The sequence below is a fragment of the Rattus norvegicus genome, chromosome 1, assembly GCF_036323735.1.
Source record: "Rattus norvegicus strain BN/NHsdMcwi chromosome 1, GRCr8, whole genome shotgun sequence".
NCBI classification, from domain to species: Eukaryota; Metazoa; Chordata; class Mammalia; order Rodentia; family Muridae; genus Rattus; species Rattus norvegicus.
The window spans coordinates 241583977-241609085 of NC_086019.1; the positions used below are offsets into that span (position 1 = coordinate 241583977).

At 40.7% G+C, this 25109-nt stretch overlaps 1 protein-coding gene across 3 annotated transcripts in view; it reads right to left on the reverse strand.

The window, feature by feature from the left end:
- Positions 1-13188: 13188 nt before the first annotated feature.
- The window catches only part of Slc16a12 (solute carrier family 16, member 12), a 77657-nt gene continuing 65736 nt past the window's right edge, over positions 13189-25109 (reverse strand). For 2 of the 3 annotated variants that reach the window (XM_017589301.3, XM_017589300.3), the window contains exons 3-7: positions 24995-25098; positions 21870-22013; positions 19660-20239; positions 17296-17555; positions 13189-15767 (exon numbers count right to left, since the gene is read on the reverse strand). In XM_017589301.3, the coding sequence (XP_017444790.1) occupies positions 15505-15767; positions 17296-17555; positions 19660-20239; positions 21870-22013; positions 24995-25098 (1351 nt within the window). In that variant the 3' untranslated portion in view covers positions 13189-15504. The remainder of the gene's footprint in view (positions 15768-17295; positions 17556-19659; positions 20240-21869; positions 22014-24994; positions 25099-25109) is intronic. The other variant, NM_001191637.1, reaches the window with a different exon arrangement.

Genomic DNA, 25109 nt, shown 5'->3' on the forward strand with positions numbered 1-25109 from the left:
AAATGCCTTACAGTTGGATCTCATGGAGGCATTTCCTCAAGGGAGGGTCCTTTCTCTGTGATAACTCCAGCTGTGTCAAGTTGACACACAAAACCAGCCAGTACACCCTCTCAACATATTAGATCATTTCATACACTGTAGAATTCACAGTGTAGAAGAAAATGGGGCCAAGGATGGCATCTTTAACCTGACAGTGCACTGTAAGAGGAAGAAGATAAATGCAGGATCGATAACCAGCAAAAGGTGGAGGACTAGACTGCGACCAATCTCAGTGTTCCTGCTAGACAACCTTTCTCAGTTAAGTCGGCCAGCTGCGATGTCTCACTATGTCCAGCAGGGGGCAGTGCTACATAACATCTTAATGTTAAAACGGTTTGTTTTTGTTTTGTTTTGTTTTGTTTTGTTTTGTTTTGTTTTGTTTTGTTTTATGCCTTCGAAGCCCCTTACAGAGAAACTTGTTTGATTCCTTTGCACAGTAATGAGGTGATTGTTGAAGTAAGCCTTATGCCTTAAGGAGTCCTCCTTTCAAGGCAGAGAAACCAAATGCAGCCCCTAAATCCCAGCAGGGTTCCTGGTCACCTTTGTGGATCCCTTCTCTAGAATTGTTGTCATCTGGCTCTTGGCTCCTCTGCAACCTTAAGTTGTCACACAGTGTCTGCCCTACATGGTGTCCCCACTTCCAGGCTTATCTGTAAGAAAGGGAGCTGGTTGCTACCTCATCGGTTCCGTTAGGGGATTCCCACGATCTGCCTCATATTTCTCCATGCCATAATGAATTCTTCCTCTGATAATCTCAGACTTCGCCACTCAAATCATCATGAAACTTCTTTTTATGCGTTACTTTACTTTGCCCACACTAGGCAGCCATCTTGATATCATGGAATGGGTAGTACTGGTGGTGGTGGTGGTGGTGGTGGTGGTGGTGGTGGTGGTGGTGGTGGTGGTGGTGGTGGTGGTGTGTGTAATTTCCCACTAAATATACACCATGATACCAGAAACATCAGTTATTGATTCATCTCACCAGCTTTTTTAACTAACTAACTAACTAACTAACTAACTTTACATCCTAACTACAGTCTCCCCTCCATCCTCTCTGCCCAGCCCCTCCCTCTCACCCCCTGTTCCCCCTCATGCCCCTCTCCTCCCCTTCTCCTCAGAAGAAGGGAGGCTTTCCGTGGGTATCAACCAGCCCTGGCATATCAAGTTGCAGCAAGACTAGGTGTATCTTCTCCTATTGAGGATAGACAGGCAGCCCAGTAGGAGGAAAGGGTCCCAAAGGAAGGCAATAGAATCAGAGCCAGCCCCTGCTCTCATTCTTAGGAGTCCGATATGAAGACCGAGCTGCAGAACTGTCACACGTGTGCAGAGTGCCTAGCTCAGTCCTGTGCATGCCCCCTGGTTGGGGTTTGGTCACCGTGAGCCCCTATGGGCCCCGTTTAGTTGAGTCTGCAGGTTTCTTGACCCCTCTGGCTCCAATATCCCTTCCTCTCGCTCTTTTGCTGGATTCCCCAAGCTCTGCCTAATGTTTGGCTGTGCTTGCCTGCATCTGTTTCCATCAGTTGCTGGGTGAAGCCTCTCTGGTGACTGTTAGGCTAGGCTCCTGTTTGCAAGCATTGAAGAATAAATACCATTAACTGTGTCGGGGTGGATTCCCCTCACGGCATGGGTCTCACGCTACACCAGCCATTGGTTGGCCATTCCCTCCATTTCTGCTCCATGTTTACCCCTGCACATCGTGATGCAGGACAAATTATAGGTCAAAGATTCTGTGGTTGGGTTGGTGTCAAAATGTCCTCCATTGAACGTTTTGCCTGGTTACAAGAGGTGACTGGGTCACATTCCATATTTCCCCATTGCTAGCAGTCTAAGGTTAGGGTCAGGGTCACCCTCATAGATTCTTAAGGGTTTCTGCTGCCCCAGGTTTGTTCCAAAGATGCCTCCCCTATCCCAGTACTCCCTCCTTCCTCCCTGCTATGTGACTCCTCCTTTTCCCATCCCTACCACCAGTCCCATCCAGCACCCCTGCAATTACATCCATGATGTCTATTCTATCTCCCCTTCTCAGTGAGATTTGTGTATTCCCCCCTGGAGATCTCTTTTTTTACTTAGCTTCTCTGGGTCTGTTGCTTGTAGCATGATTGTCTTTTATGTTATGGTTAATATCCACTTATAACTGAGTATGTACCACTTTCTGGGTTTACCTCACTCAAGATGATCTTTTCTAGTTCTGTCCATTTAACTGCAAATTATATTATATATTTTTTGAATAGCACAGCAATACTCCATTGTGTAAATGAACCACATTTTCTTTACCCATTCTTCAGTTGAGGGACTTCTAAGTTGTTCCCAGTTTGTGGCTATTATGAATAAAGCTGCTAGGAACATTGTGAAGCATGTGTCCTTGTCAGACGGTGGGACATTTTTTTTGAGTTATGCTGAGAAGCGATACATCTGGGTCTTGAGGGACATAGATTCTCAATAGTCTGAGAAACTGTCAAATTGATTTCCAAGATTGTTGTACAAGTTTGCACTCCTATCAAAAATGAAGGCGTGTTCCCCTAGTTCCACATTCTCATCAGCCTGAGTTGTCACTTGGGTTTTGACCTTAGCGACTCTGACAGGTCTGAGATGGAATCTCGGAGTGATTTTGATTTGCATTTCTCTGGTGACTAATGATGTTGAACATTTCTTTAAGTGCTTCTCAGCCATTTGCAATTAGTCCGTTGAGAATTCTCTGTTTAAGTCAATTGGAATCTTTGGCTGTTGATGTCTAGTTTCGTAGTTTCTTTATATATTTTTGGATATCAGTCCTCTGTTGTATATAGGGTTGGTGGAGATCTTTTCTTATTCTGTAGGCTGCCATTTTGTCCTTTCGACATTGTTCTTTGCCTTGCAGAAGCTTTATAGCTTCTTGAGGTCCCATTTATTAATTGTTGATCTCAGTGCCTGAACTCTTGGTGTTCTGTTGAGAAAGTTGTCTCCTCTATCATGTTCCATATATTTGGGTTATGTTGAGGTCTTTGGCCCACTTGAACTCGAGTTTTGTGCAGAGTGATAGATATGAATCTACTCACATTCTTCTGCATGTAAACACCCAGTTACACCCCCTTGTTTGTTGTGGTAAAAATATAAAAAAATAAAAATGTATAGTTGTCCTTTATCCCCGCTAGGTCTGGCACCACGGTGCCCCAAGATATCTGCTAGATATCTTAATTCTCAGTCAGCAAAGCGTCTCACCCACTCTGCTCCATCCCATATCACTCTGTCAAAGTGAACCTGGCAGCAATCTCTCTACCTACCTAGTTCCAAAGGCAGGTTTCCATGCCAGAAACACACATCCCAACTCTGTGGCAGCCCAGCCCAGCCACCCCACACTTTCTTACACTTAAATCGCTACATGAAAGAACACACAACAAAAACCTTTGGCCCACTTGATAAGATATAATTGCCCACCTAAATATACAAAGCCCAATACACATCCATCCCTTAAAAATAGTTGTAACAACCTATAAAGGCACAGCATGGAATCTTAATGTCACCCACCATATTGTCCTGCCACGGCTCCTCTCTCTCTCCTCTCTCTCTCCTCTCTCTCTCTCTCTTTCTCTCTCTCTCTCTCTCTCTCTCTCTCTCTCTCTCTCTCTCTCCCTCCCTCCCTCCCTCCCTCCCTCCCTCCTGTCTCTTCCTCCTTTCCATTCCAGTCTCCTCCTCTTCCTTCAAACTTCTCTCCCATCCTTCCTTCTCATCCAATGACAGGCCTCCTTCTATCCTGTACCTGCCCCTCACCTGTATTTTACAAATTCAATGGGGAGAAGGTTCTGGTGAGGTCACCTGAGTCCTGAGCACATGTCTAGGCAGCCGTCCTTGGGACAGTGGAATTAGCATCAAGATACAGATAACTCCAGGGCAAACCACATTTGTTCAGATTGCTTTTTTATCCCTACTGTATAAATTTGACTTCTTTGTAAAAAAATCTACTGTCCATAGGTGTGAGGATTTACTTCTGGAATTGCCATTTGATTCTCTTGATCATCTTGTCTCTTTGAATGCAAATACCATGTGGTTTTTATTTCTATTGCTCTATAGTAAACCTTGAAATTAGGAACGGTGACACCACCAGATATCTTTAGATATGTTTCAGATATCTTGGATTTGTTTGTTTGATTTTTGGTTTTGATTTTCTATATGAAGATGAGTATTCTTTCAAGATCTGTAAAGAACTGTGTTGGAGTTTTGATGGGGAGTGTGTTGAGTCTGCAGACTTCTTTTTGTAAGGTGGTCATTTTTGCTATGTTAATCCTGCCAATCCATGAGTATGGGAGGTCTTTCCATCTTCTGAGATCTTCTCCAATTTCTTTCTTTAAAGATTTGAAGTTCTTGCCATACAGCTCTTTCACTTGCTTAGTTGGAGTTATACCAAGATATTTTATATCATTTGTGGCTACTGAGAGGAATATCGTTTCCATAACAATTCTTTCTCAGCCCATTTATTGTTCATATATAGGAGGTTTTCTGATTTGGGGGGGATTAATTTTGTATCCAGCCACTTCACTGAAGGTGTTTAAGAGATGTAGGAGTTCATTTGTAGAATTGTTGTGGGTCAGTTATGAATATTTCCATATCATCTGTGAATAACGATGTTTTGACTCTTTCCTTTCTAATTTCTACCCCTTTGATCTTTCTTAGTTGTCAAGTACTTAGCTGAATAGATACAGATGAATTTGACAGCCTTGTCTTGTCTCTGACTTTAGTGGTATAGTCACACTGTTTTGTTCTCTGTGTGAAGTTTACCCTTGGGTTATTCAACTGCTGATTTCTCTGCCCTCATGTCTTGTTTCAATCTGGATTGGTTGGTCAGTTAACCACTTTAGGCATAAGGCTGTTGGTGTTTCATCAGTCATGGCTCTCAATGTAAAGTTGATATATCAGCCTCTGCTGTATCTTGTCTATGGACAGCCTGGACAGTTTGTAAAATGGTAGACACCAGAGCAAAATTTACTATTGTCTCTCCAAAGTCCTGGTCTCCAGACTGTCCAAACTGACTACTTCAAGACGTAGACATCCAATTTTCACTAGTTGGGACTTGACCCAGATAAAACAAAATATTTGATGGCTTAAATATACAGGGCCTGAGAGTCAAATAGGAAAATCAAGGCCATATAGTAGAAATAGGTTTCTGTGTCGACGTTGTCAGCTGGCTGTATATGGCCTTTATTGTTTAGGTATGTGCCTATTACCCTTTTTTTCCTCCAAGACTTTAATCATGAAGGGGTGTTGGATTTTGCTACATCTAATGAGATGATTGTGTGTTTTGTTTCTTTCAGTTTATTTATATGGTTAATTACATTGATGGATGTTCATTTGTTGAACCATCCCTGCTGCTCTGGGATGAAGCCTACTTAATCATGATGAATGATCTTTTTGACGTGTTCTTGAATTCATTTTGGGAGTATTTGATTGACTATTTTTGCACCCGTGTTCTTGAGGAAAATTGGTCTGAAATTTTCTTTCTTTGTTGAGTCTTTGTGTGGTTTTTGGTATCAGGGTGATTATGGCCCAATAAAATGCATCTGGTAATGTTCCTTTTGTTTCTATTTTTTGAATAATTGAAGAGTATTCATATAAGCTCTTCTTTGAAAGTCTTGTAGAATTTTGTGCTAAGACCATATGGCCCTTGGTTTTTTTGTTTGTTTGTTTTTTGTTTGGGAGACTTTTAATTACTGTTTCTATTTCCTTAGGGATTACAGGCCTATTAGGTTTTTTATCTGATCATGATTAACTTTGGTAAGTGATATCTATTGAGAAAACTGTCTATTTCTTTTAGATTTTTCCAATTTTGTGAAGTACAGGCTTTTGAAGTATGACCTAATGATTCTTTGGAGTTCCTCAGTGTCTTTTTAGTTCTGATTTTGCTAATTTCGATATTCTCTCTTTGTCTTTTAGTTTGACTAAGGGTTTGTCTGTCTTGTTGATTTTCTCAAAGAACCAGCTCTTGTTTCGCTCATTCTTTTATTGTTCTCTTTGTTTCTATTTTATCCTTTTCAGCCCTGATTTTCATTTTTTCCTGCCATCTACTCCTCTTGGGTGTGTTTGCTTCTTCTAATTCTAGAGCCTTAAGGTGTGCTGTTAAGTCACTAGCATGAGATCTTACTAATTTCTTTATGGAGGCACTCAGTGCTTGAACTTTTCTCTTAGCACTGCTTGCAATGTGCTCCATAAGTTTGGGTAAGTTATACATTCATTTTCGTTGAATTCTAGAAATTCTTTAATTTCTTTCTTAATTTCTTCCTTGACCCAGTGATCATTGACTAGAGATTTGTTCAGTTTTCATGTGTGGAGGCTGCTGTTCTTGTTATTGAGGTCCAGTTTTAATCCATAGAGGTCTGATAAGATACATGGAGTTATTCCAATTTTCTTGTATCTGTTGAGACTTGCTTTGTGACGGAGTATATAGTCAATTTTGGAGAAGTTTCTGTGAGTTGCTGAGAAGAAGGTATTTGTATTTGTATTTGGGTGAAATGTTATATAGATATCTGTTAGGTCCATTGAGTCACAACGTCTATAAGTTCTTTTATTTCTCTGTTTAGTTTCTGTCTGGGTGTGATAACTTGTTCATTGGTGAGAGTGGGAAGTTGAAATCTTCCACTTTTAATATGTTGCATTTGATCTGTGACTTCAGCTTTACTATTGTTTATTTTACAAATGTGGGTGTCTTTGCATTTGGGATAAGGATAACTAACTAAGAATTGAAACATATCTTGATGGGTTTTTTTTTTCCTTTGTTGAGTATGAACTATCATTCCTTATCTCTTTTGATTAATTTTAGTTTAAGGTCTATTTTATTAGATATTAGAATGACCATATCAGCTTGCTTTTTGGGTTCATTTGCTTGGAAACATCTTTTTTTTTCTTCTTTTTTCTTTTTTTCGGAGCTGGGGACCGAACCCAGGGCCTTGCGCTTGCTAGGCAAGCACTCTACCACTGAGCTAAATCCCCAACCCCACTTGGAAACATCTTTATCCAGCCCTTTGCTCTGAGATAATGTCTATCTTTGATATTGAAGTGTGTTCTTGTATGTGGCAGAATGATGAATCCTGTTTTTGCATTTATTCTGTCAGCTTGTGTCATTTTATTGGGAAAATTAGTCCATTGATGTTGAGAGATATTAATGACCAATGACTGTTAATTCCTGGGCTAAACGTCTAAATCATAAGTCAACTCCAAATAAATGCTTTCTTTTTAAGAGTTGCTGTAGTTATGGTGTCTCTTCACAGCAACTAAACACCAACTAAGGTGGGGTACAGGTCATTTGGAAATAAACACATAGATAAATATGTAATTGTAATTAAGATTTGGTTTTTCAAGGAAAGGGATGAAATCCTAAAGGAAAAAAATCTCTGTAAGTTTAAAGTCAGTCTGGCCTGCATAGTAAGTTCCAGGACAATCAGAGCTACATAGTAAGACCTTGTCTCAAAAATAGTTTTAACTGGAGTTAAAGTGCCATAGGGGAAGAGCTTGTGATGGTGGAGTGGTAGCACAGAGTTAGGCATTTAAACCAGCAGCTGAGCGTTCATGTCTTAATTTATGGATTAAGGAAGCAGAGAGAAGACATACTGGGAATAGTGTCATTCTATTCAAATGTCACAGTCTGTCTCAAGTGACAAAAGTCCTGCAAGTAGGCCACTCCTACAATCCCACCAACTGGGGCATTTTCATCTAAGTCACCACATAGGGTGTGAGGCTAGGCTGGGTGCTTATAGAAACAGTGCAGGAATGGATCCGGGAGCTGGGATTGTACCTCACAGGCAGGACCACTGTGGGATGATGTCACAGGTGAGGCAGGTACAAGATAGAATGAGGCCTGTCATTGGTCGAGAAGGAAGGATGGGCAGGAGAAAAGTTTGAAGGGAGAGGAGAAGAGGAGGGAGGGAAGCTGCAGTGAAGACAACATGGAAGCTGAGGGTGGGGCAGGAGAGATGGCTCAGTGGTTAAGAGCACTGACTGCTCTTCCAGAGGTCCTGAGTTCAATTCCCAGCAACCACATGGTGGCTCACAACCATCTGCAATGGGATCCGATGCCCTCTTCTGGTGTGTCTGAAGACAGCTACAGTGTACTTATATATAATAAATAAATCTTAAAAAAAAATAAAGATTCCATGCTGTACCTTTACAGGTTGTTATAAATGTTCTTAAGGGATGGATGTGTACAGGGCTTTGTATATTTAGGTGGGCAATTATATCTTATCGATTGGATCAAAGGTTATTGTGTTGTGTGTTCTTTCATGTAGCGATTTCAGTGTAAGAAAGTATGTGGCGGCTAGAGACACTGGGCCACCATGGAATTGGAATGTGTGCTTCAGGCAAGATATCTAGCAGATATCTTAGGGCACTGCGGTGTAGACCTAGTGGGGATAAAAGATACCCTTTTATTTTTTATATTTTTACAACAGATGGCGAATCAGTGTGATGGGTGAGAATCAACTAGTAATCCTAAGAGTTGAGAGAAAGTTTTATTTTCTAAGTAAGAGGAGGCCAGGGCCATGTTGAGTCACATGATGTCTCAACTGTGGGAACTTTAAACCAAGAAACACAGGAGCAAACTGGGCTGGCAGGCTGTAGGTCCCCTGCTGTGTGATAAGTAATGGCAGATCAGAGTTGGAAATTAAAAGCTGCTTTTTTAAGAAAGTTGTTTAGAAAGTCTTTCAGGATACTCATATTCCTTCTAACGTGGGCTCCACAGGAATTTTGGGTTGAAATCCTAGTTAGACAAGCTACTTCTTAATGACAGATATTATTAAAAGGTGATTAAGATTGTTTTTAAAAAAGAAGAGAGTGCAGAGATTACCTAAGTCACGTGGGGATTTTCATCCATGGTTTGGAACTTAGATAGGGGAAAATTAGTCACTGACTCCAAGTACAGTATTGTGATATTTACAAGTTCTTAAGGTTAAACGAAAATCTGTGGCTCCAGGTAGAGAACTTAACAGATGGATATATTTTGGGCTAAAGTCCTGGTTTGATACATTGCTTATTGATAACTGGAATTGATAGAAGGTATTTAGAAGTTATTAAGTTTAAATAAAAATCTGTGACTCCGGGTAGAGAGCTTAACAGATAGATATATATTTAGGATATTAAGGTTAAATAAAAATCTATGGCTCCGGGTAGAGAGCTTGACAGATTGATATATTTTGGGCTAAAGTTCTGGTTTGATAGGTTGCTTATTGGTATTAGAATTGATAGAAGGTGTTTAGTTTATTTTATGAATTACCCTGCTAAAGGCCATATGGCTTGTTGATGATGGCTAGCAAGGGTTTGTAGTTAGTTTTGATATTTACCGCAACAGGAAGTTCAGATTCTCTTAACGTGAGTTTATTTCCTGATATCACTGAGTACAAAAGCCTATCAGGCTCATTGTTTAACACTATTGTTTAGCTTGCTTCCTTTTTTTAAAATTGGTTACTCTTCATAATGGGTATGACTTTGAGTTTTATGGTTATATTATTACTCTGGGGGAGAGTGCAAGATACAAGCTTTTCTGGTTACAGACTAAGGAATACAGTATCTTGGGAGAAAGATTTTGTCTTTGTGTTTTTAAAAAGTGTGATTAGGCTCTGGAAACCTCACAGAGTCATACTAATCAGATTTGAGAGAGGTAGACCACCTGAAAAACTAGATTCAGGAGAAACAAACCAAATGATATCTCGATTCTAAACTTTTGTGTTGAGAGCTGTATTTTACAGAGTGTGCCTACTTGGATTCCTGGTCTCAAGGAGTTTCAGCTGGGTCCAGTCAGGACACATCAGCTACAGCATTTGCTTCATTCTTCCTACCCCCTACCCCCAAGGATATCCCAACGCCCATATACAGCTTGAAGAAGTTATAGAGCAGTCATTGCCCCAATTACCTGGACTTTTTGGGGGCTAAAAGTGGTTATTCTAAAGTCGTTTTCATGAGGAATTTAGAAATGGTTATAATTTAACAGGGAGGAATTAGCTGGATTGAGTTATACAGTCATAATCTCACTTGATAGCTCAGCTGGGATCATGTTTTTGCTTTGGTATAGAATTTATTTGTCAAAAAAGTTTAAAAGTACAAGGCTTAGAGCCAGTCCATCTATAGATGTCATTACAAATTTCTGAGTTGATTACACATGTGAGAATACTTTCAAGATAATATTTAAGATATAAAGACAATAGTCCAGATTGCCTTATATAGATAGATGTTTTTCAAAAACGTCAGAAATCCACAAAATATGAGATTTAAAATTATTTATCTTTTGCTGAGACCTATCTGATCCTAACAGTTCCCATTTGGTGAATTTAATGAAGAAGTTGAGCATCTCTACCTCCAGGTAAGGCAATACTTTGTGGCTAGGCAGCCACTGGACAAAACTGCCTGTTTCATCTACAGACTAATGCTGTCCAGAAAAGGAAAAATTATGCAGAATAGTTGACTGATAAGCCCTGCCAAGACAGGGTGATCAGCCCTTCAAAAATCTGCATTTCAAGAGTCTGTCAGTTGATTTTAGGCCAGAAGGCTGAAGACTTGCACTCACATGTTGCTAACAGAGGACTGTGTTAGTGGAGCTTTGTCTCTACAACCTCTCAGTTCTGGAAGCCATGTTAGGCTTCTTATGTGTATAGATATTTGGTCATTCTCAGATTTCTGATGGGGTTGAAGACTGATTATAGTCTCATAGCCTATCAGGTTGTTTAACTCTGAAAATACATATTTTACTGGCTAATTATCAGATAGTATACAAGTTAGCCAGGATATAACATAGATTTTAAGCCTTTCTTAAGCTGGAACGGATAACTAAATGTTCTGTTTAACTGATAAAGTGTTGGTCTGTGTGTTAGATATATTTTATGCTTTTAATTGCCAAATGATAATAGTTGTGCTAGGCTTATATTTGAGAGAAAAGTTTTTTTCAATTAGACAAGAAGAGTGAAATATGGGATGATGTCACAGGTGAGGCAGGTATAATGAGGCCTGTCATTGGTCGAGAAGGAAGGATGGGCGGGAGAAAAGTTTGAAGGAAGAGGAGGAGATGGGAAAAAAGAGGAGAGGAGAAGCCGTGGTGGAGACAACATGGAAGCTGATGTTAAGATTCTATGCTGTACCTTTATGGGTTGTTATAAATGTTCTTTTCTTTTTTTTTTTTTCTGGAGCTGGGGACCAAACCCAGGGCCTTGCGCTTGCTAGGCAAGCGCTCTACCACTGAGCCAAATCCCCAACCCCATTATAAATGTTCTTAAGGGATGGATGTGTACAGGGCTTTGTATATTTAGGTGGGCAATTATATCTTATTGATTGGATCAAAGGTTATTGTGTTGTATGTTCTTTCATGTAGCGATTTAAGTGTAAGAAAGTGTGCGGCAGCTGGAGACACTGGGCCACCATGGAATTGGGATGTGTGCTTTGGGCAAGTTATCTAGCAGATATCTTAGAGAACTGCTATGTAGACCTAGTGGGGGATAAAAGACAGCATTTTATTTTTTATATTTTTACAACAGACAACACCCTATATACCTTGTAGGTCATGCTCTACTGCCAACAAGGCATGTTCAGACCAGTATATGTTTGGATTATAAAATTGAAACTTACCCTTCAGTATCAAGTTAAGTCAAATAATCAAACTCTGCTACATCTGCCTAGACAGGGAATGGTAAATTTAGAGACACAGAGGACAATACTGTCTGCTGGAACCTCAGAGTGTCACACACAAAGAAGCAGCCTCTCGCTCCTTTCCCTCTCTTTCTCATGATGACCCAAACTTAGAGCCCTCCATAACCTCAGTAATGACGTCTCCAGGACCAAGGGCAGCTCTTCATCTTTCCTAGAGTCACAATATCTTATACACTAAGTAGCAATAATAAGAACAACAATGACACTCAGACTATTTTTTACTTATTTGACGTTTTCCATGGCCGTGAGTAGAAAGGACCATATTTGTATGGAAGCAGGGGAGGGGAGGTAGGGGGAGAGGAAACAAAATTTCACCTGTAATTCGGGCTCCATGCCCACAGAAGAGCAGGACCCAATATGCTTTGTCAGTAATGTGACTCATAAGGAACAGAGCACTGCCTACCCATGCCTTCTTCTAGCACTGACCATGTCATCATGCCAATTTCCATTATTTCTGCATCTGAAGGGAACACATGTGATGTTAGCATGTTAACATCTTCAACTCATCAAAGAGGGGAATGGTAGCTAGGTCCTCATGCATACTAAGGGATGTGTATTGAGAGTTCATTTTATTATTCTTTATACTTTTGGATATGTCTGGAAAGTTCAACTAAAATGTGTTCTCGTACATGTAGAACTTCTATCATGATTTAATATTTCCCACTCCTTCTAACAAATAGTTTTCTTTTCTAAGGAGTAGAAGAAAACTTCCTATTTGTTGTCGCTGATAACTGCTGTACTAACAGATTGTTTGATGGAGTTTAACAAAAGTTAGTCATTTTAAAATGTGGGCACTCAGTATGCCTACCCTGAATCCCCACTGTTTCACTCTAATAAATAGCTTACAAATTAAAACTTCCCAGGACCAGAAATAGAAGGCTAAATAGACTAGCACTAGGGCAATTAAGTCGAACTTGGAGGTAGAGCTCCTTTTCTCCCCATCATGGCCCCACCCACCCCAAATTCTCTCAAAGAGAAACCTGCATCAATCAAGAGGAAACTAAGCAACTTTGCTGGAAGTGGTGAGTTTGTTGTTGTTGTTTATTCTCTTTCTGTTTTATTTAAAAACACAACAACAATAACCATCTCTTAGAAATTTATAATGTAGACCCCATCTATACTGATTCAAGGGAAAGATGCATAATTCAACGGAGAATCTGTTTTCAGGTAGAATCCACATAAAAGATGACCTAAGGAGTCACAATGGGAAGGATGCAGGCTCCAGTATCAGATAGTATCAGACAGCATCCCTGCTCTATCCACCAGTACCTAGGTTTCTACCTCCCCAGATGATGATGGCTTAGATTATTATAGGAATTAACTGTAAAGGCATATAGGAAATATTTATCATTTCATATATAGTGTTCTAGAAGGATTCAATGAAGGATTTAGGGTTTTGTAAATTATATTAGCCATGTCTTCACATGATCTAGATAGATGCACTCCCCAACCTATCCAACTCTCTTGTCTAAGGAAAAAACAATTGTTTGAAACATGTGAGTATAAATCCATTTTATTTTGCCTTTGAACTAGGAAAACATTAGCCTACACATCGGATTCATTAGTAGAATTCTAATTTAAGCAACAGAAAAAATAGCACATTGAAAATTTAGATTCTGTCTTGTTTTCCTACTTAGTTACAAAGGTGAACCTACAGTTGGGTGAACAAATATTTAAGGCATAAAATAATTTCTCTACTGGTTTATTCTTGACTCCACAAAATGCCCCATTCCTATGAATTCCTTAGCTTTGGAACCAACTGTTTAAATACATGGAGAAAATGTTTTAGTAACATGTTGTGCAGGTGACCAAACTGTAAACTGTAAGATCTACAGTTTTTCTTACTGGTTCTTCAAAAATGTTTTCCCAAGAAAGTTAGAATGCAAATTTATTGCACGGATAAAGTCAAAAGATCTAAAATGTTTTATATAAGTTTAAAACCTTTGATCATTATCCTAGTTTTTTATAAACACAATAGAGAAACTATATTATAGAATCACACAAACAAAATTTACAATCAATTCTTTAAAAACATACAAATAAGAGTACTTACTTTTTTAAGAAAAAGCATTTTTATGATTAAAAATGACATTTAGGGTAAAGTGCTATTCCAAAACAAGTATTTCATCTTGAATATATTTTGAGTATTCAATTTTGACTTTGAATTTTTACAGATCTCCTCAAAGTATTTTTAAAATTGCAAATAACACAGTGAATGGATTCAAAACTAAAGTCCCAGACTGAGTAAAGACAGGACACTCACATTTTTCTGTGAAAAACTACAATGTGAGTAGTGCCGATCTCTCCATCGAATCAAGCCAGTATCTCATTATGAAAGCAGTATAGCAACACAAACATACTCAGTTCAAGTGAGAACTCAGTCACCTCAGCCATCCCTCAACGCTTTGTTATTTCTCCCAGCACCATGTCTGGCAAAAGCCACTCTGAGGCTTCTTGGGGACAGTAGGTTAAATGGTCATTGAGTTCACAACGTTTCCTTGTGACTTGCATTTAAACTCTTGAACAATTGAAAACATCCCCCTTTTATTATATAACTTGTCCTTCTTTGAAAATGGTACCTGATTGGGGATTCAGGACTCTTAATTGTGTGGATATTAAAACAGCTGGGGATAAGATGTGGCCCCACCTTTCTTCTTTTTTGTACTTTTCTCTGATATGAAAATTCAGAAAGGATTTCATGTCCCTGCAAAGTCTGGCCTCCGAGAAGGAGCAGACACTTCTACACTTGATCTTAGCCAAAAGGCCGAGAAGCGATGGAGCAGACACTTCTAAGCCAATGAGTCAGATTTATAACTATGATCCAACAAGGGATATGGTGAACTCCAAAGGCCATCTTTAGAACATTTGTATGATAAGAAAACCCCCAACCCCTCTTTTGGATAATGATGACTCTAACGACTGCTGACTCAGGAATTCAATTACTGCTCAACTGGAATACTGTCAACATTTTTCTATTCCTAAAAGGAATGTGCCTAAAGTTCAAATTAGAACCTTTTTTTTTCAAAGAGAAGAAAAAGCTGAGGATTCCTGGGGTATTACAATCACTTCAGGAAAGATGTAGCAGTTGTCCCAACATTGAACGAGTTGTGTTACATTTAGAGTCAGTATGCAGTAATGACAGGGTGAGTGTCGGGGGTCGGGGGGACGGTCTGAAGAAAAGAGCTTCTGTTTCAACAAGACAGTTACAAATAAAGTATTACCACAAGCCACTCTCTAAAGTCTGTTCCAGCCATAGTGTTTGATGACTGTTGGGTCTCTCAAAGTGATGGCTACCCATTGGAAGAGGCACTGGTTACTGGTTGGCTGGGAAATGGATAAGAGAGTGTCTGTTGTACATTAATTTATCATTGCCTTTCAAAGAGTCTCAAGAATTTCTTTGCCACTCTAAACATTGAGGCGCTCTGTTCTCAAGTCACCTCTGCATCCCCACTGCCAGCACAACCACCACTGCTTCTGTTCAGAATGAGGGGGTGGGGCAGATTTTATGAAAACTCTTCACAGTGGCCTCTGCTTAGAGTTGTCCTGAAATACAACTGACCCTGTCAACTGTGTCCTGCCCTTCTCCCAGAGCTAAGTTTGTAGTGAGTACAAATCCTGAATGAGAAAACTCCAGGCTAACTCCAGATTTCTTTGTTGCTCATTATTGTCCCCATATAAATATGTTAACAAAACAGTATTAATAATTTACTTGGGAGGTGATACTCTGTCAAAATAAAATATTTCCAGACTGTGAACAACCTGGTGGCCTGGTATCCACCAGCCTTGCAGATTCCCAGGACAAGGCCACACAGGTCATGTGAGATTGCAACCAGTCCTAGCTTTAGCCAGGGATTCCTCATCTTTCTGATCTAACTCCTTCGCTATAGAGTAGGCCACTGATCCATTGGTCCACAGATGCAGCTTGGGATCTGAGTCTTTGACCAGGAAGGGCACCTGTGTTCTTTTCATTCTTTTTGCAATTTTGGCAAAGCCAAGCAGGATGGAACTAAATATCATGGCAAATCCACAAAGAAGGAAGGCTGCAGTATAGCTGCCCGTCGTGTCCACCAGCCATCCTACAACAAAGCAAAACCACAGTGATGAACTAAAAACCCAATTACCAGATTACCCACACTCAAATTTAATCATTTGCCAGGAAAATCTCCATAGACTACATACAGCACATCATCATTGTTTTGAACAAAAAGCAGATGGCCTGAAAATATCTTGCAACAACCGAGAAATATATGAATTAATAGTTCCTATTAAGTGAAGGACTTAGGAGAGTCCTTTATGTTTGCTACTCACACAATAAATTTCAATGATTATTAACTCCATGAAATCTGGTTAAAAAGAAGATTCAAGATTGCATTTCATAGTCTGGAGCTTTAAATATCCTTTGAATTATTGAAGTTGGGATCATTGACGTAAGGGTTAAGTAGACATACAAAAGGCTAATAGGATTCCCAGAGCCCACACACTACTTTAAGTAACCTAATAGACTTCAGTCCAGCATCCAGTTGTCAATGAAAGACTAATTTCATCCATACTTTATTTGAAAATTAGGACTCTGGGCCATTGCTTCTTGGCTTTTGGGCTAAGATCATGTGTATTGTTTTAAATGTATACACCTGAGGTCATACATCTATAATCACAGATTTATTTTTATTTTTGTTGGTATTGTAGCATATCAGTCCCACAATATCTACACCAGCCACAAAGTGGGAGGACAACCATGTTTCGTGATAGGAAAATATGGGCCACAAGGATCAGAGAATCAGTGGGGTAAAGCTTTATTCTGGCAGGTAATTGGTTAGGAGCATCTATAAATTTTCCCTCAAAACATCATTTGTATGCCAAGAAAATCCACCAGAAAAGTATGCAGCTTCTCTTTTCACCCACTTCAGATCCAAAAATCAAAGTGGAATAGAAAAATTAATACTCATTCTGCAAGGCTCCGCAGGATCCATACTCCCTGCACATATTTTTGTTCAGGATCTGCTTTAAATGTTCTGCAGGGATGAAGTAGTTACTTTGCATTTAAATGGAACCTTCATTTCCTTTGTCATAAACCTCTAGATCACATACTCTAAAATATGCTTTAGTCACTATCTGTTTGCATGAGAACTTGACCATTAACAACATGATACCTACAAGTGATAAGCAAAGAATGCAGAGAGAGAGACAGCCCTGTCCTCTGCCTGGCTCTCTCTGTGCATCGACATACTTTCACCTCCTTTGAGTCTCACTACTCACTGCTCCATTTTGGAAGCAGATTTCCTTCTGACCATGCCCTACTTACTTACAATTGGAGCAAATGATCTATTCTTTTACTTCTGTCTTTAGTATAAACTGGAACCAAGACCCTAATTTGGGACTTTCTCTTTCCAGGCAAGCTACCATCCTGACTAGGTTGGAAAAGATTACGAAGGTAGAATGTGGATAGGTCCATGGCTCTTTGTTGCATCCCTACAGCCTTCCACACTTTCCTGACTCACTTAAAAACTCTTTCTCATTTTTGGCATGTGAGTTGTATACAGAAGTATGCATTCACTTCCTCTACGTCAATACAATGACAGTGACTAGTAGACTTTGAAAACTTACCTGCAATGGGTGGGCTCACCAAGTATGGCACTGCATGGAGGAAGTAGACCACGCCAAGTGCTGATGACAAAGAGGTGGTCCCTACTATCTCTGCAGTCACTACTGGGATCAAGGTAACGTAGGCTCCGTCGAAGTAGCCAAAGGTACAAGAGAAAGGCACAAGAAGGGGGAAGCTTTGAAGCATTGGGAGACACAGATAGCACAGCCCATCTAGTGCCACAGCAAAGAGGTAGCAAACATATCGGTAATTCTTCAGACACCTATGGAAGTGAAGGACCATAGTAAGTATGGGACACACAGATTCCATAAAAAAAATTTTGAACCAAGCCATTCAGCTGTGAGCACCGCAGCCGTTTACACATGTGCCTTCCTATTTGTGTTATCTTACACACACACACACACACACACACACACACACACACACACACGCATGTGTGTGAGTATGCGATCATATGAATTGGCTCCCATGGAGGCCATATTAGATTCCCTGGAACTAGAGTTACAGGAAGTTGTGAGTTGCTAGGAACTGAACTCCATTCCTCTGCAAAAGTAGCAAGTGTTCTTTACTGCTAGGATGTCTTGCCATCTCCTGTTATCCTCTGATTGTTCTACTGGCATATGTAAATGAATGCATGTCTCTAGGAAGCAGAGTATGGTGTTGCTCTAATTAGCTATGTACATGATTGCAACGTCACTACCTGCATAACTCTACTCTAAAATTCTTTCATCAGAAAATGAGATTATCCACCTCGATATATGTCAACCTGATTGTGAAATAATACATAGCATGCTAAGCAGCTACAATTTTTTAAGCACCTAACATATTGAGTGTTTTGAGATACAGTAGTCCCTGTATCGAGCACATCACGCATGCTCACTGGTATCGGGCACATCACGCATGCTCACTGGTCGATCGGGCACATCACGCATGCTCACTGGTATCCGGCACATCTCACAGGCTCAACAACCGGAGTGACCTCACATTGCTGAGACTAGAATATGAAGACATTAAAAGGAAGTGTAGGAGTGATGAAGGTCTGGTCTAGGATTAAGTCCTATATCCAGACTCCCCCAGTGGTCTTAGAGTCCATTCCCTCTCTGTAACTCCACCCCAATCCATGATACCAATTATTTGAAAGATGGTAGAATGCCAGCTCTGTTGACTTGAGAATGTTTTCCCTCATTATCCTCCAACTAGTGCACTCACTTGTTTGACGGATGGAGGCCCTTGAGAATCTCAGTGTTAGGTGATTTTAACAAGGGGCAGAACTGGCACAAGAATTTCGGTCTTGTGCCTAGCCACACCTCCTTCAACTTAGGTGTTGCTTCTCCGTCATCAGCGAGCAGTGGACATCGCCCCGCCCTTCCTCCTTCCTTTGTCTTTAATTTAAAATGTGGGAAGTGCTGGGGCATGTCCAGCAGGGAGTTGCTGCTTTTATCTCTAGCCAAGCACAAAAGAAAACAAGTGGAATCTGTCCTAAATATTATATTAGTGGTGCTAGAGAACCACTGTCGGATCCTGATTAACGACTAAAGTGTAACTTGTGAGAAGCCATTAGAGGACAGCTCTCTTAGCTCATGACTCAAATATAAGTAATTCCTCACCTAAGGCACCTTTAGACGTCTTCAATCCCAAACAGGTAATTAATTATTTGCTGGAGAGTGCCTATATAAATTCAGTCTCTAAGGTTACAATATCATGAAAGCATTCTCATCCCACACTGAAATCTACCTGTGTGGTTCATGACACCGTGTGTCATTCATTGTACCTGACCCTCCTACCTTGGGGTGGGGCGGGTCCTCTTTCTGCTACTAGTTATTCCCTGACTCAACTCAAAACATGTTAAAATCCCAAAAGCCAGCCAGCAGTTGTCTCAGTGGAGGACTAGCTTGCCTTGAGCTGGAGTCAAATTCGTCTCCAATTAGGATATTTAGTTGTCCTCAGTCTGCAGTTCAGACAGACACACAACCTAGACTATGTAGAACACGAGTAGACGAATTAGGATCGCATCTAGCTTGCTGTCTGTGTGACGTACCTGGTTGGTTTGTTTCATTTTAAATGGTTGTAAACAGTAAAAACAAAAGCAAAACCAAAACAAAACCCTAACATTTGGTGAAATACAGAAATAGACATTTCAGTGCACATTGATACTCATCAGAATATTTCGTCTACAAAGCCAAACAATGTTTGACCTACTTGTTCCGGTACATAAAAAGTTTGCCAAATATAAGAATCAGCAAGAAAGCCGCCTTTAGATATCAAAATTACCCTTCAAAGGTAAGTGTGTGACAAGGTGAGGTCAGGGAAAACTTGGCGCTTAAAGTTCCTGGGGAGAAACCAGTTGTGCTTTTGACGGATTTTACCTTCTGTCAGTTAGCCAGCCAAACGTGATGTTGCCGACAATATCAATCACTCCGAGGATGGACATGAGGAAAGCAGCTTGATGGTGACTCACTCCGACACTCAAAGCATAAGGCACCAGGTACACAAAGAGAGGGCTGCAGCCGTAGGCCATGAACAGAACAGAGACAGCCAGCACGACGAAGTCTGACATCAGTAAAAAGCCGTATCCTTGCTGCAAAGAGCAGCAAAGACGGGTCTCTGTCCATTCTTTGGTCAAAGGTGAATAGGGAGATGCCTGCTTACAGTCTTCTCTCTGAGCGTCACGGTCGTGACTCTTCTCTGGGCCTGACGGGTCCTCTTTAAGGGTAATTGGACGCATCAGCGCGCCGCAGACGCAGAGATTCAGAACGAACCCACCAAGAATGAGCAGTGCTCCTCGCCAGGAGAACTGTTCAATGAGGAGCTGAACCACAGGGGCCAGGATGAAGGTACCAATGCCACTGCCTGACATGGCAATCCCGTAAGCGAAGGCTTTCCGCCTGCTGAAGTACTTGCCCACCATGGCAATTGCTGGGGAGTAACAAAGTGCAAATCCAAGACCTAGGAAACGGAGAACGCCATGAATGCTGGTTCAAAATGAGCGGACAGTGGGGAAAAACAGCTGTCTGAGACTGAAGAGAATCTGCTCGTCCAGGAAATCCCTTTAAAGCTGTTTGTGCACCCAGCTGAAAATCAATCTCCCTGCCATTCTTCTGTCATTTGTAAAATACAGAGAGGGCTTCTGTGACTTTTTTTCTTAGAAGGAATACACTAAAAGAAATTATTTCTCAAAGAAAACTAGATGAAGAACTTGAAAATAAACCAAAATTCAAGCTAAACTGGAATTTCCTGGCAAAATCTGGAAAATGCTGAACCAAGAAGCTAGCCCCACCTTCCTTTCCACAGGCCCTCTCTCCCTCCCTCCCCTGTTGTTTTTTTTGCAGGTTAAACTAGCTGAGAAATTGCCTCACTTCTTCCCTGCCTGAGAAGACACAGCTTTGATGGTCTATGCTTCCTGGGATTTATATAGAAATAGAGTATACAAGTCCAGGGAAGTTGCAGAATAATTTCGCTTAGGTGGAAAGCATCGTAGACTAGAGAATGTTACATAAGAACGTAGAAATATCCCTCAAGTCCTTCAGAAAAGCACCATCAGTCCCAGAAAGCTTTTAAAAGCTTTTTGGCCTCAACGACCTCAGTTTAACTTAGAAACCTCAAAGGGCTTCAAACCTGCATTTCAGGACGTAGAGGCCATTTACCTCAATGCGTCTAAAGAGAGATATAAAAATATGTGGCACCACATTCAATAATTGATAATGCCAGAGGAGAGAAAGAGGACACACTCTCAACACCCATCCCCATCTGCAGTACAGATGGTCAACAGATCTATGTGTTTCCAGATGCTGGGACTTTCAGTACTAAAACCGGACCAGTTCCTAGTGAACTTAGCAGCCAGGCCCTGTGAGTTACTAGGGATGTGTCTGTGACCTCCTTCACAGGCAGATGTGGACGCACAGCCTCACTCTGAGGTTACACACACCACTGGCCTAATTCCTCCTACTCTCATAGCACGTGCCCACACAGGAGTGGGTACCACCTTCGATCCTGTATCCGCAATGAACATAGGCCCCTTGAGTACCGCCAGCCAACCTCATCCCGACCCTGTGCAGTCCCCCTTAAGTTTGTGGAATGGAGGTGCTCTTCTCTTTCCATAAAATCCATCATTATTTTCCATATATGGAGCTTCCATAACACTGAGAAATAATGTGAAATACAAGAATGCTGGAGGCAACGTGCTAGCTTTTCTAAATTGAAATTACCATTTATTTTGGATAATAATACTCATAATAAAGACCAAAAAATTCAGGCCAAACACGGTTTTTAGTGTCCCATTTAGCAAAGGGAGACAGAGAATGACCAGTTGAAAATTTGCATTGTGCTGAATACAAAGTCTCAGGCATATGTCATGCCAGAGAGAAAAACTATTTCTCGCAGCATGATAAAGTTAATGTAGTAAGGCTCACTAGGGTAACGGAATGACATTTCCAAGTCTCTGTAGCCGCTAAGTAGGCAGTCACGAGCTAAGTCAGCTGCATCATGGATCTGAACGAACCAAATATTTTATAGATCTCTGTTGTGTTTATGTCTTGACAACACTTGAACAAAGCTGGGGTCAGATTTGTGCGCTTACCTGTGAGAACTCCCAGACTGAGGTAGAGGTGCTTCAAACTGGTGGCAAATGAGCCCAGGATGAGACCAGTAGATGCCAGCAAGCCACCCAGCATGATCCCCGCTTGACAGGATAATTGGTTACTGACAACACTCCCAAGCGGAGCTTCAAAAACAACAAACAGATCAACAGAAAGAAAGGCTTCTGCGATACCTTGCAAACACTGTGGTGTTGTACTGATGGAGAAGAGAGCCGGCAACCTTTTAAAGGTCAGGCCCACCCCTCTAGTTTTATAGCTTTGGACACCAAGACCCAAGGAAAAGTGACCCTTAGTGGTTACAAGAATCAGAAACAGAGCAGTGACAGATCCTCAGTGTCCTCACTTAGACTTGTGCCTTCCCCTCTCATTCTCTTAGAGTCCTACATCCAGGGCTAGTGGATGGGTCTTTTTGTTTTATTTTTATGTGAATGAGTCTTTGCCTCCATCCATGCCTGTAGGTCTTGTGCATGCCCGGGACCAGAGGGAATAAGGGAGTTTGTTGGGTCCCCTAGAACTGGATTTCCAGAGGGTTGTGAGCTCCCTTGAGTGTCCTGGGGACTGAACCCATGTGCTCTTAATCGCTCTTAAATACTTTCAACTGTTAAGTCATCTCACCACACCTAAGGAGTTTTTCACACTGGCACCAGTTATTTATCCAAATTGCGTGTCACTTGCTCAAGGATGTTAAACACAGTACTGGTTTTTACAACACAACAGTAATGGTGACAGTTACTAAATGAGTGAATTTTTATCTTGAAGGAGAAAAATCATGGTATTACCAGTAGTCCTGGGGGGATGAGGAGGGGGATCAAAAGAGCTATGTCTCTGAATATCTGTTTAACATGATCAGTTTTGTAGAGATCAAGTTAAAACTGGAGATTCGCACATGGTATAACTCAGTCACCAGGCCAGCATCTCTGTTAAAGCTGTGGCTGTTAGAATATTTAACTGTGGGAGAACTGGAATGTGTAAGTCTCTAGAGACTGTTGAATTCTCAAGGGCGCTGCTACTGTGGTTACCAGAAAGTGAAAATATTTGAGTCATCTAAACTAAATTTGGTGAGGAAGTTGCACCAACTGTTAACAATTAGCATTCGCTTCTCTGTTCATCCCATGGCTGATTTTCTTCAAGGGGAGTCCCAGCACAACGTGCAGTCTCTTGTTCAAGTTCTAAATTCTCGTAGTCTATAACCTGGGGAGCAGGTGAATGCATGCAAACAAGGATCGCAGGGCTCACAGAGCATGAATTCACAGCGTCTGATCCTGCCCAGAGCCTATACCATCATTGTTGCCATGTCAGTTGTTACTGCTATGTTGAGAGCCTCAAATAACCTCCAGAAGATAACACCAAAGGAAATGAGTCATGCATATTCTCTGGGGCCCGCTGATAATAACGCTGTGGCTAACACAACCCTGAAAATCCAGGGTTCCTTGAAAGGGAAAGAAAGATGAACCCTAACCGTGTGATTTTGAGAATCCTTATCAGTTTGAAAGGTAAACTTAGTCTTTTCAAAAAATTCACAATCTACCCTAGAATCAAAGAAAGAAGCTTCAACACTGGTTCCTAAATCTAGACATTTAAAAACAAATATGTTGGGGCTGGAGCGATGGCTCAGTGGTTAAGAGCACTGACTGCTCTTCCAGAGGTCTTGAGTTCAAATTCCAGCAACCACATGGTAACTCACAACCATCTGTAATGAGATCTGCTGCCCTCTTCTGGTGTGTCTGAAGATAGCTATTGTGTACTTATATATAATAAATTTAAAAAACAAATGTGTATTTTGCTTGATTAAAATTATTAAAAGAAAAGAAAATATAACAAAATTCAACTTATGAAAGATAAGTCTATGGGTCAGTATGTAGAATAGTCAGAGAAATTTATCACATTACTGATAAATACAGTACTTCCCTTTTGACACTAACACAGGTAAAATTTTTAAATTTATTTATTTCATACTATGTGTATGGCTATTTTGTCTGTGCCTAGTATATATGTACACCACATGTGTGCCTGGTTCCAACAAAGATCAGAAATGGGCATCAAATCCCCTAGAAATGGGGATTGCACATGGTTGATGACTGCAGTGTGGGTGGTCAGAATTGAAAAGCAGCAAGTGCTCTTAACCCCTGAGCTATCTCTCCAGCCCCAGACAAAACTTTCTCAAGGAATAAAAGTTCCCAAAGCATCCTAGAATTTTTCTTAGTGAAAGGATTGAGTGGGTCCAGACTAGAAATGGATTGTTTTAATTAAATGTGATCTTAGAAATTCACTCAGAATTGGTGATTTTGGTAATTTTGTTTCAAAATTTATAAAAAGAAAAGTTTGTCATCCTCTATTACAGATGCAGTGTTAGGTCTCATGAATTTCTGGAACACTGTCCATGTTCCAGAGAGCACATTTGAGATTGTACAAATGCAGTTATAACCACAGTGAGCCTACTTAGCTATTGATTACATGTTCCTATCCTTCCCTGATATTTCTCTTATTCAAGAAAAAATGACATCCGAGAGTTGGATTTGGAATCCTCTGGGAAAGAAGCAGAAAGAAAGCCAAGACTTGAGCTATGATGTCACTCACTGAAGGAAACCCTGTAGAAATGGCTCATGCACCTTTTAGAGTCATGGCTCGCTGAAAGCTCCTGATCCCATTGAATCTTGGAAGCTAAACAACGTTGGCCCTGGTTAGTATTTGAGTCAGAGAAATGGCTTACTGTGCTATCTAATGTATGCTTGCATGGCTAGGGAAGGAGAAAGCCGTCAAATCTAGGAGACATAGCCTTCTACATTCTGCCCAGAAACTTGTCCCCAGATCACCACCAGCTTTAAGACACTCAGCGTGTAGATGAACCCAATGAGATGTGTCCTTCCCAATGTGTTGATGACTACTCCAACTGGCATTGGTCAGGGCCATCAATTCCAGGAGCAAGTCTGACTGGTTTAGCTGAAGACAAGATTGATCATCTAGGTTTTCAATCTTCCTAACTTGTAAAATCTTTCCACTTAGAAAATGAATAATCAAATCAGTGTCACCTGACCCTGTCAAAAGTCATTGCCATGTTCAATTCCATAATTTCCATTAATTGTCCATCCTGGTAAATAATACTCACCACAGAGCATTGTCATGCAGTCTACAATGGAATGGATCCATGCTGTTTGGGAATAATCCTGAGCAAAGTACGTCTGAAACTCCACAAAAAATATGGAGATACACCTGAAAAATGC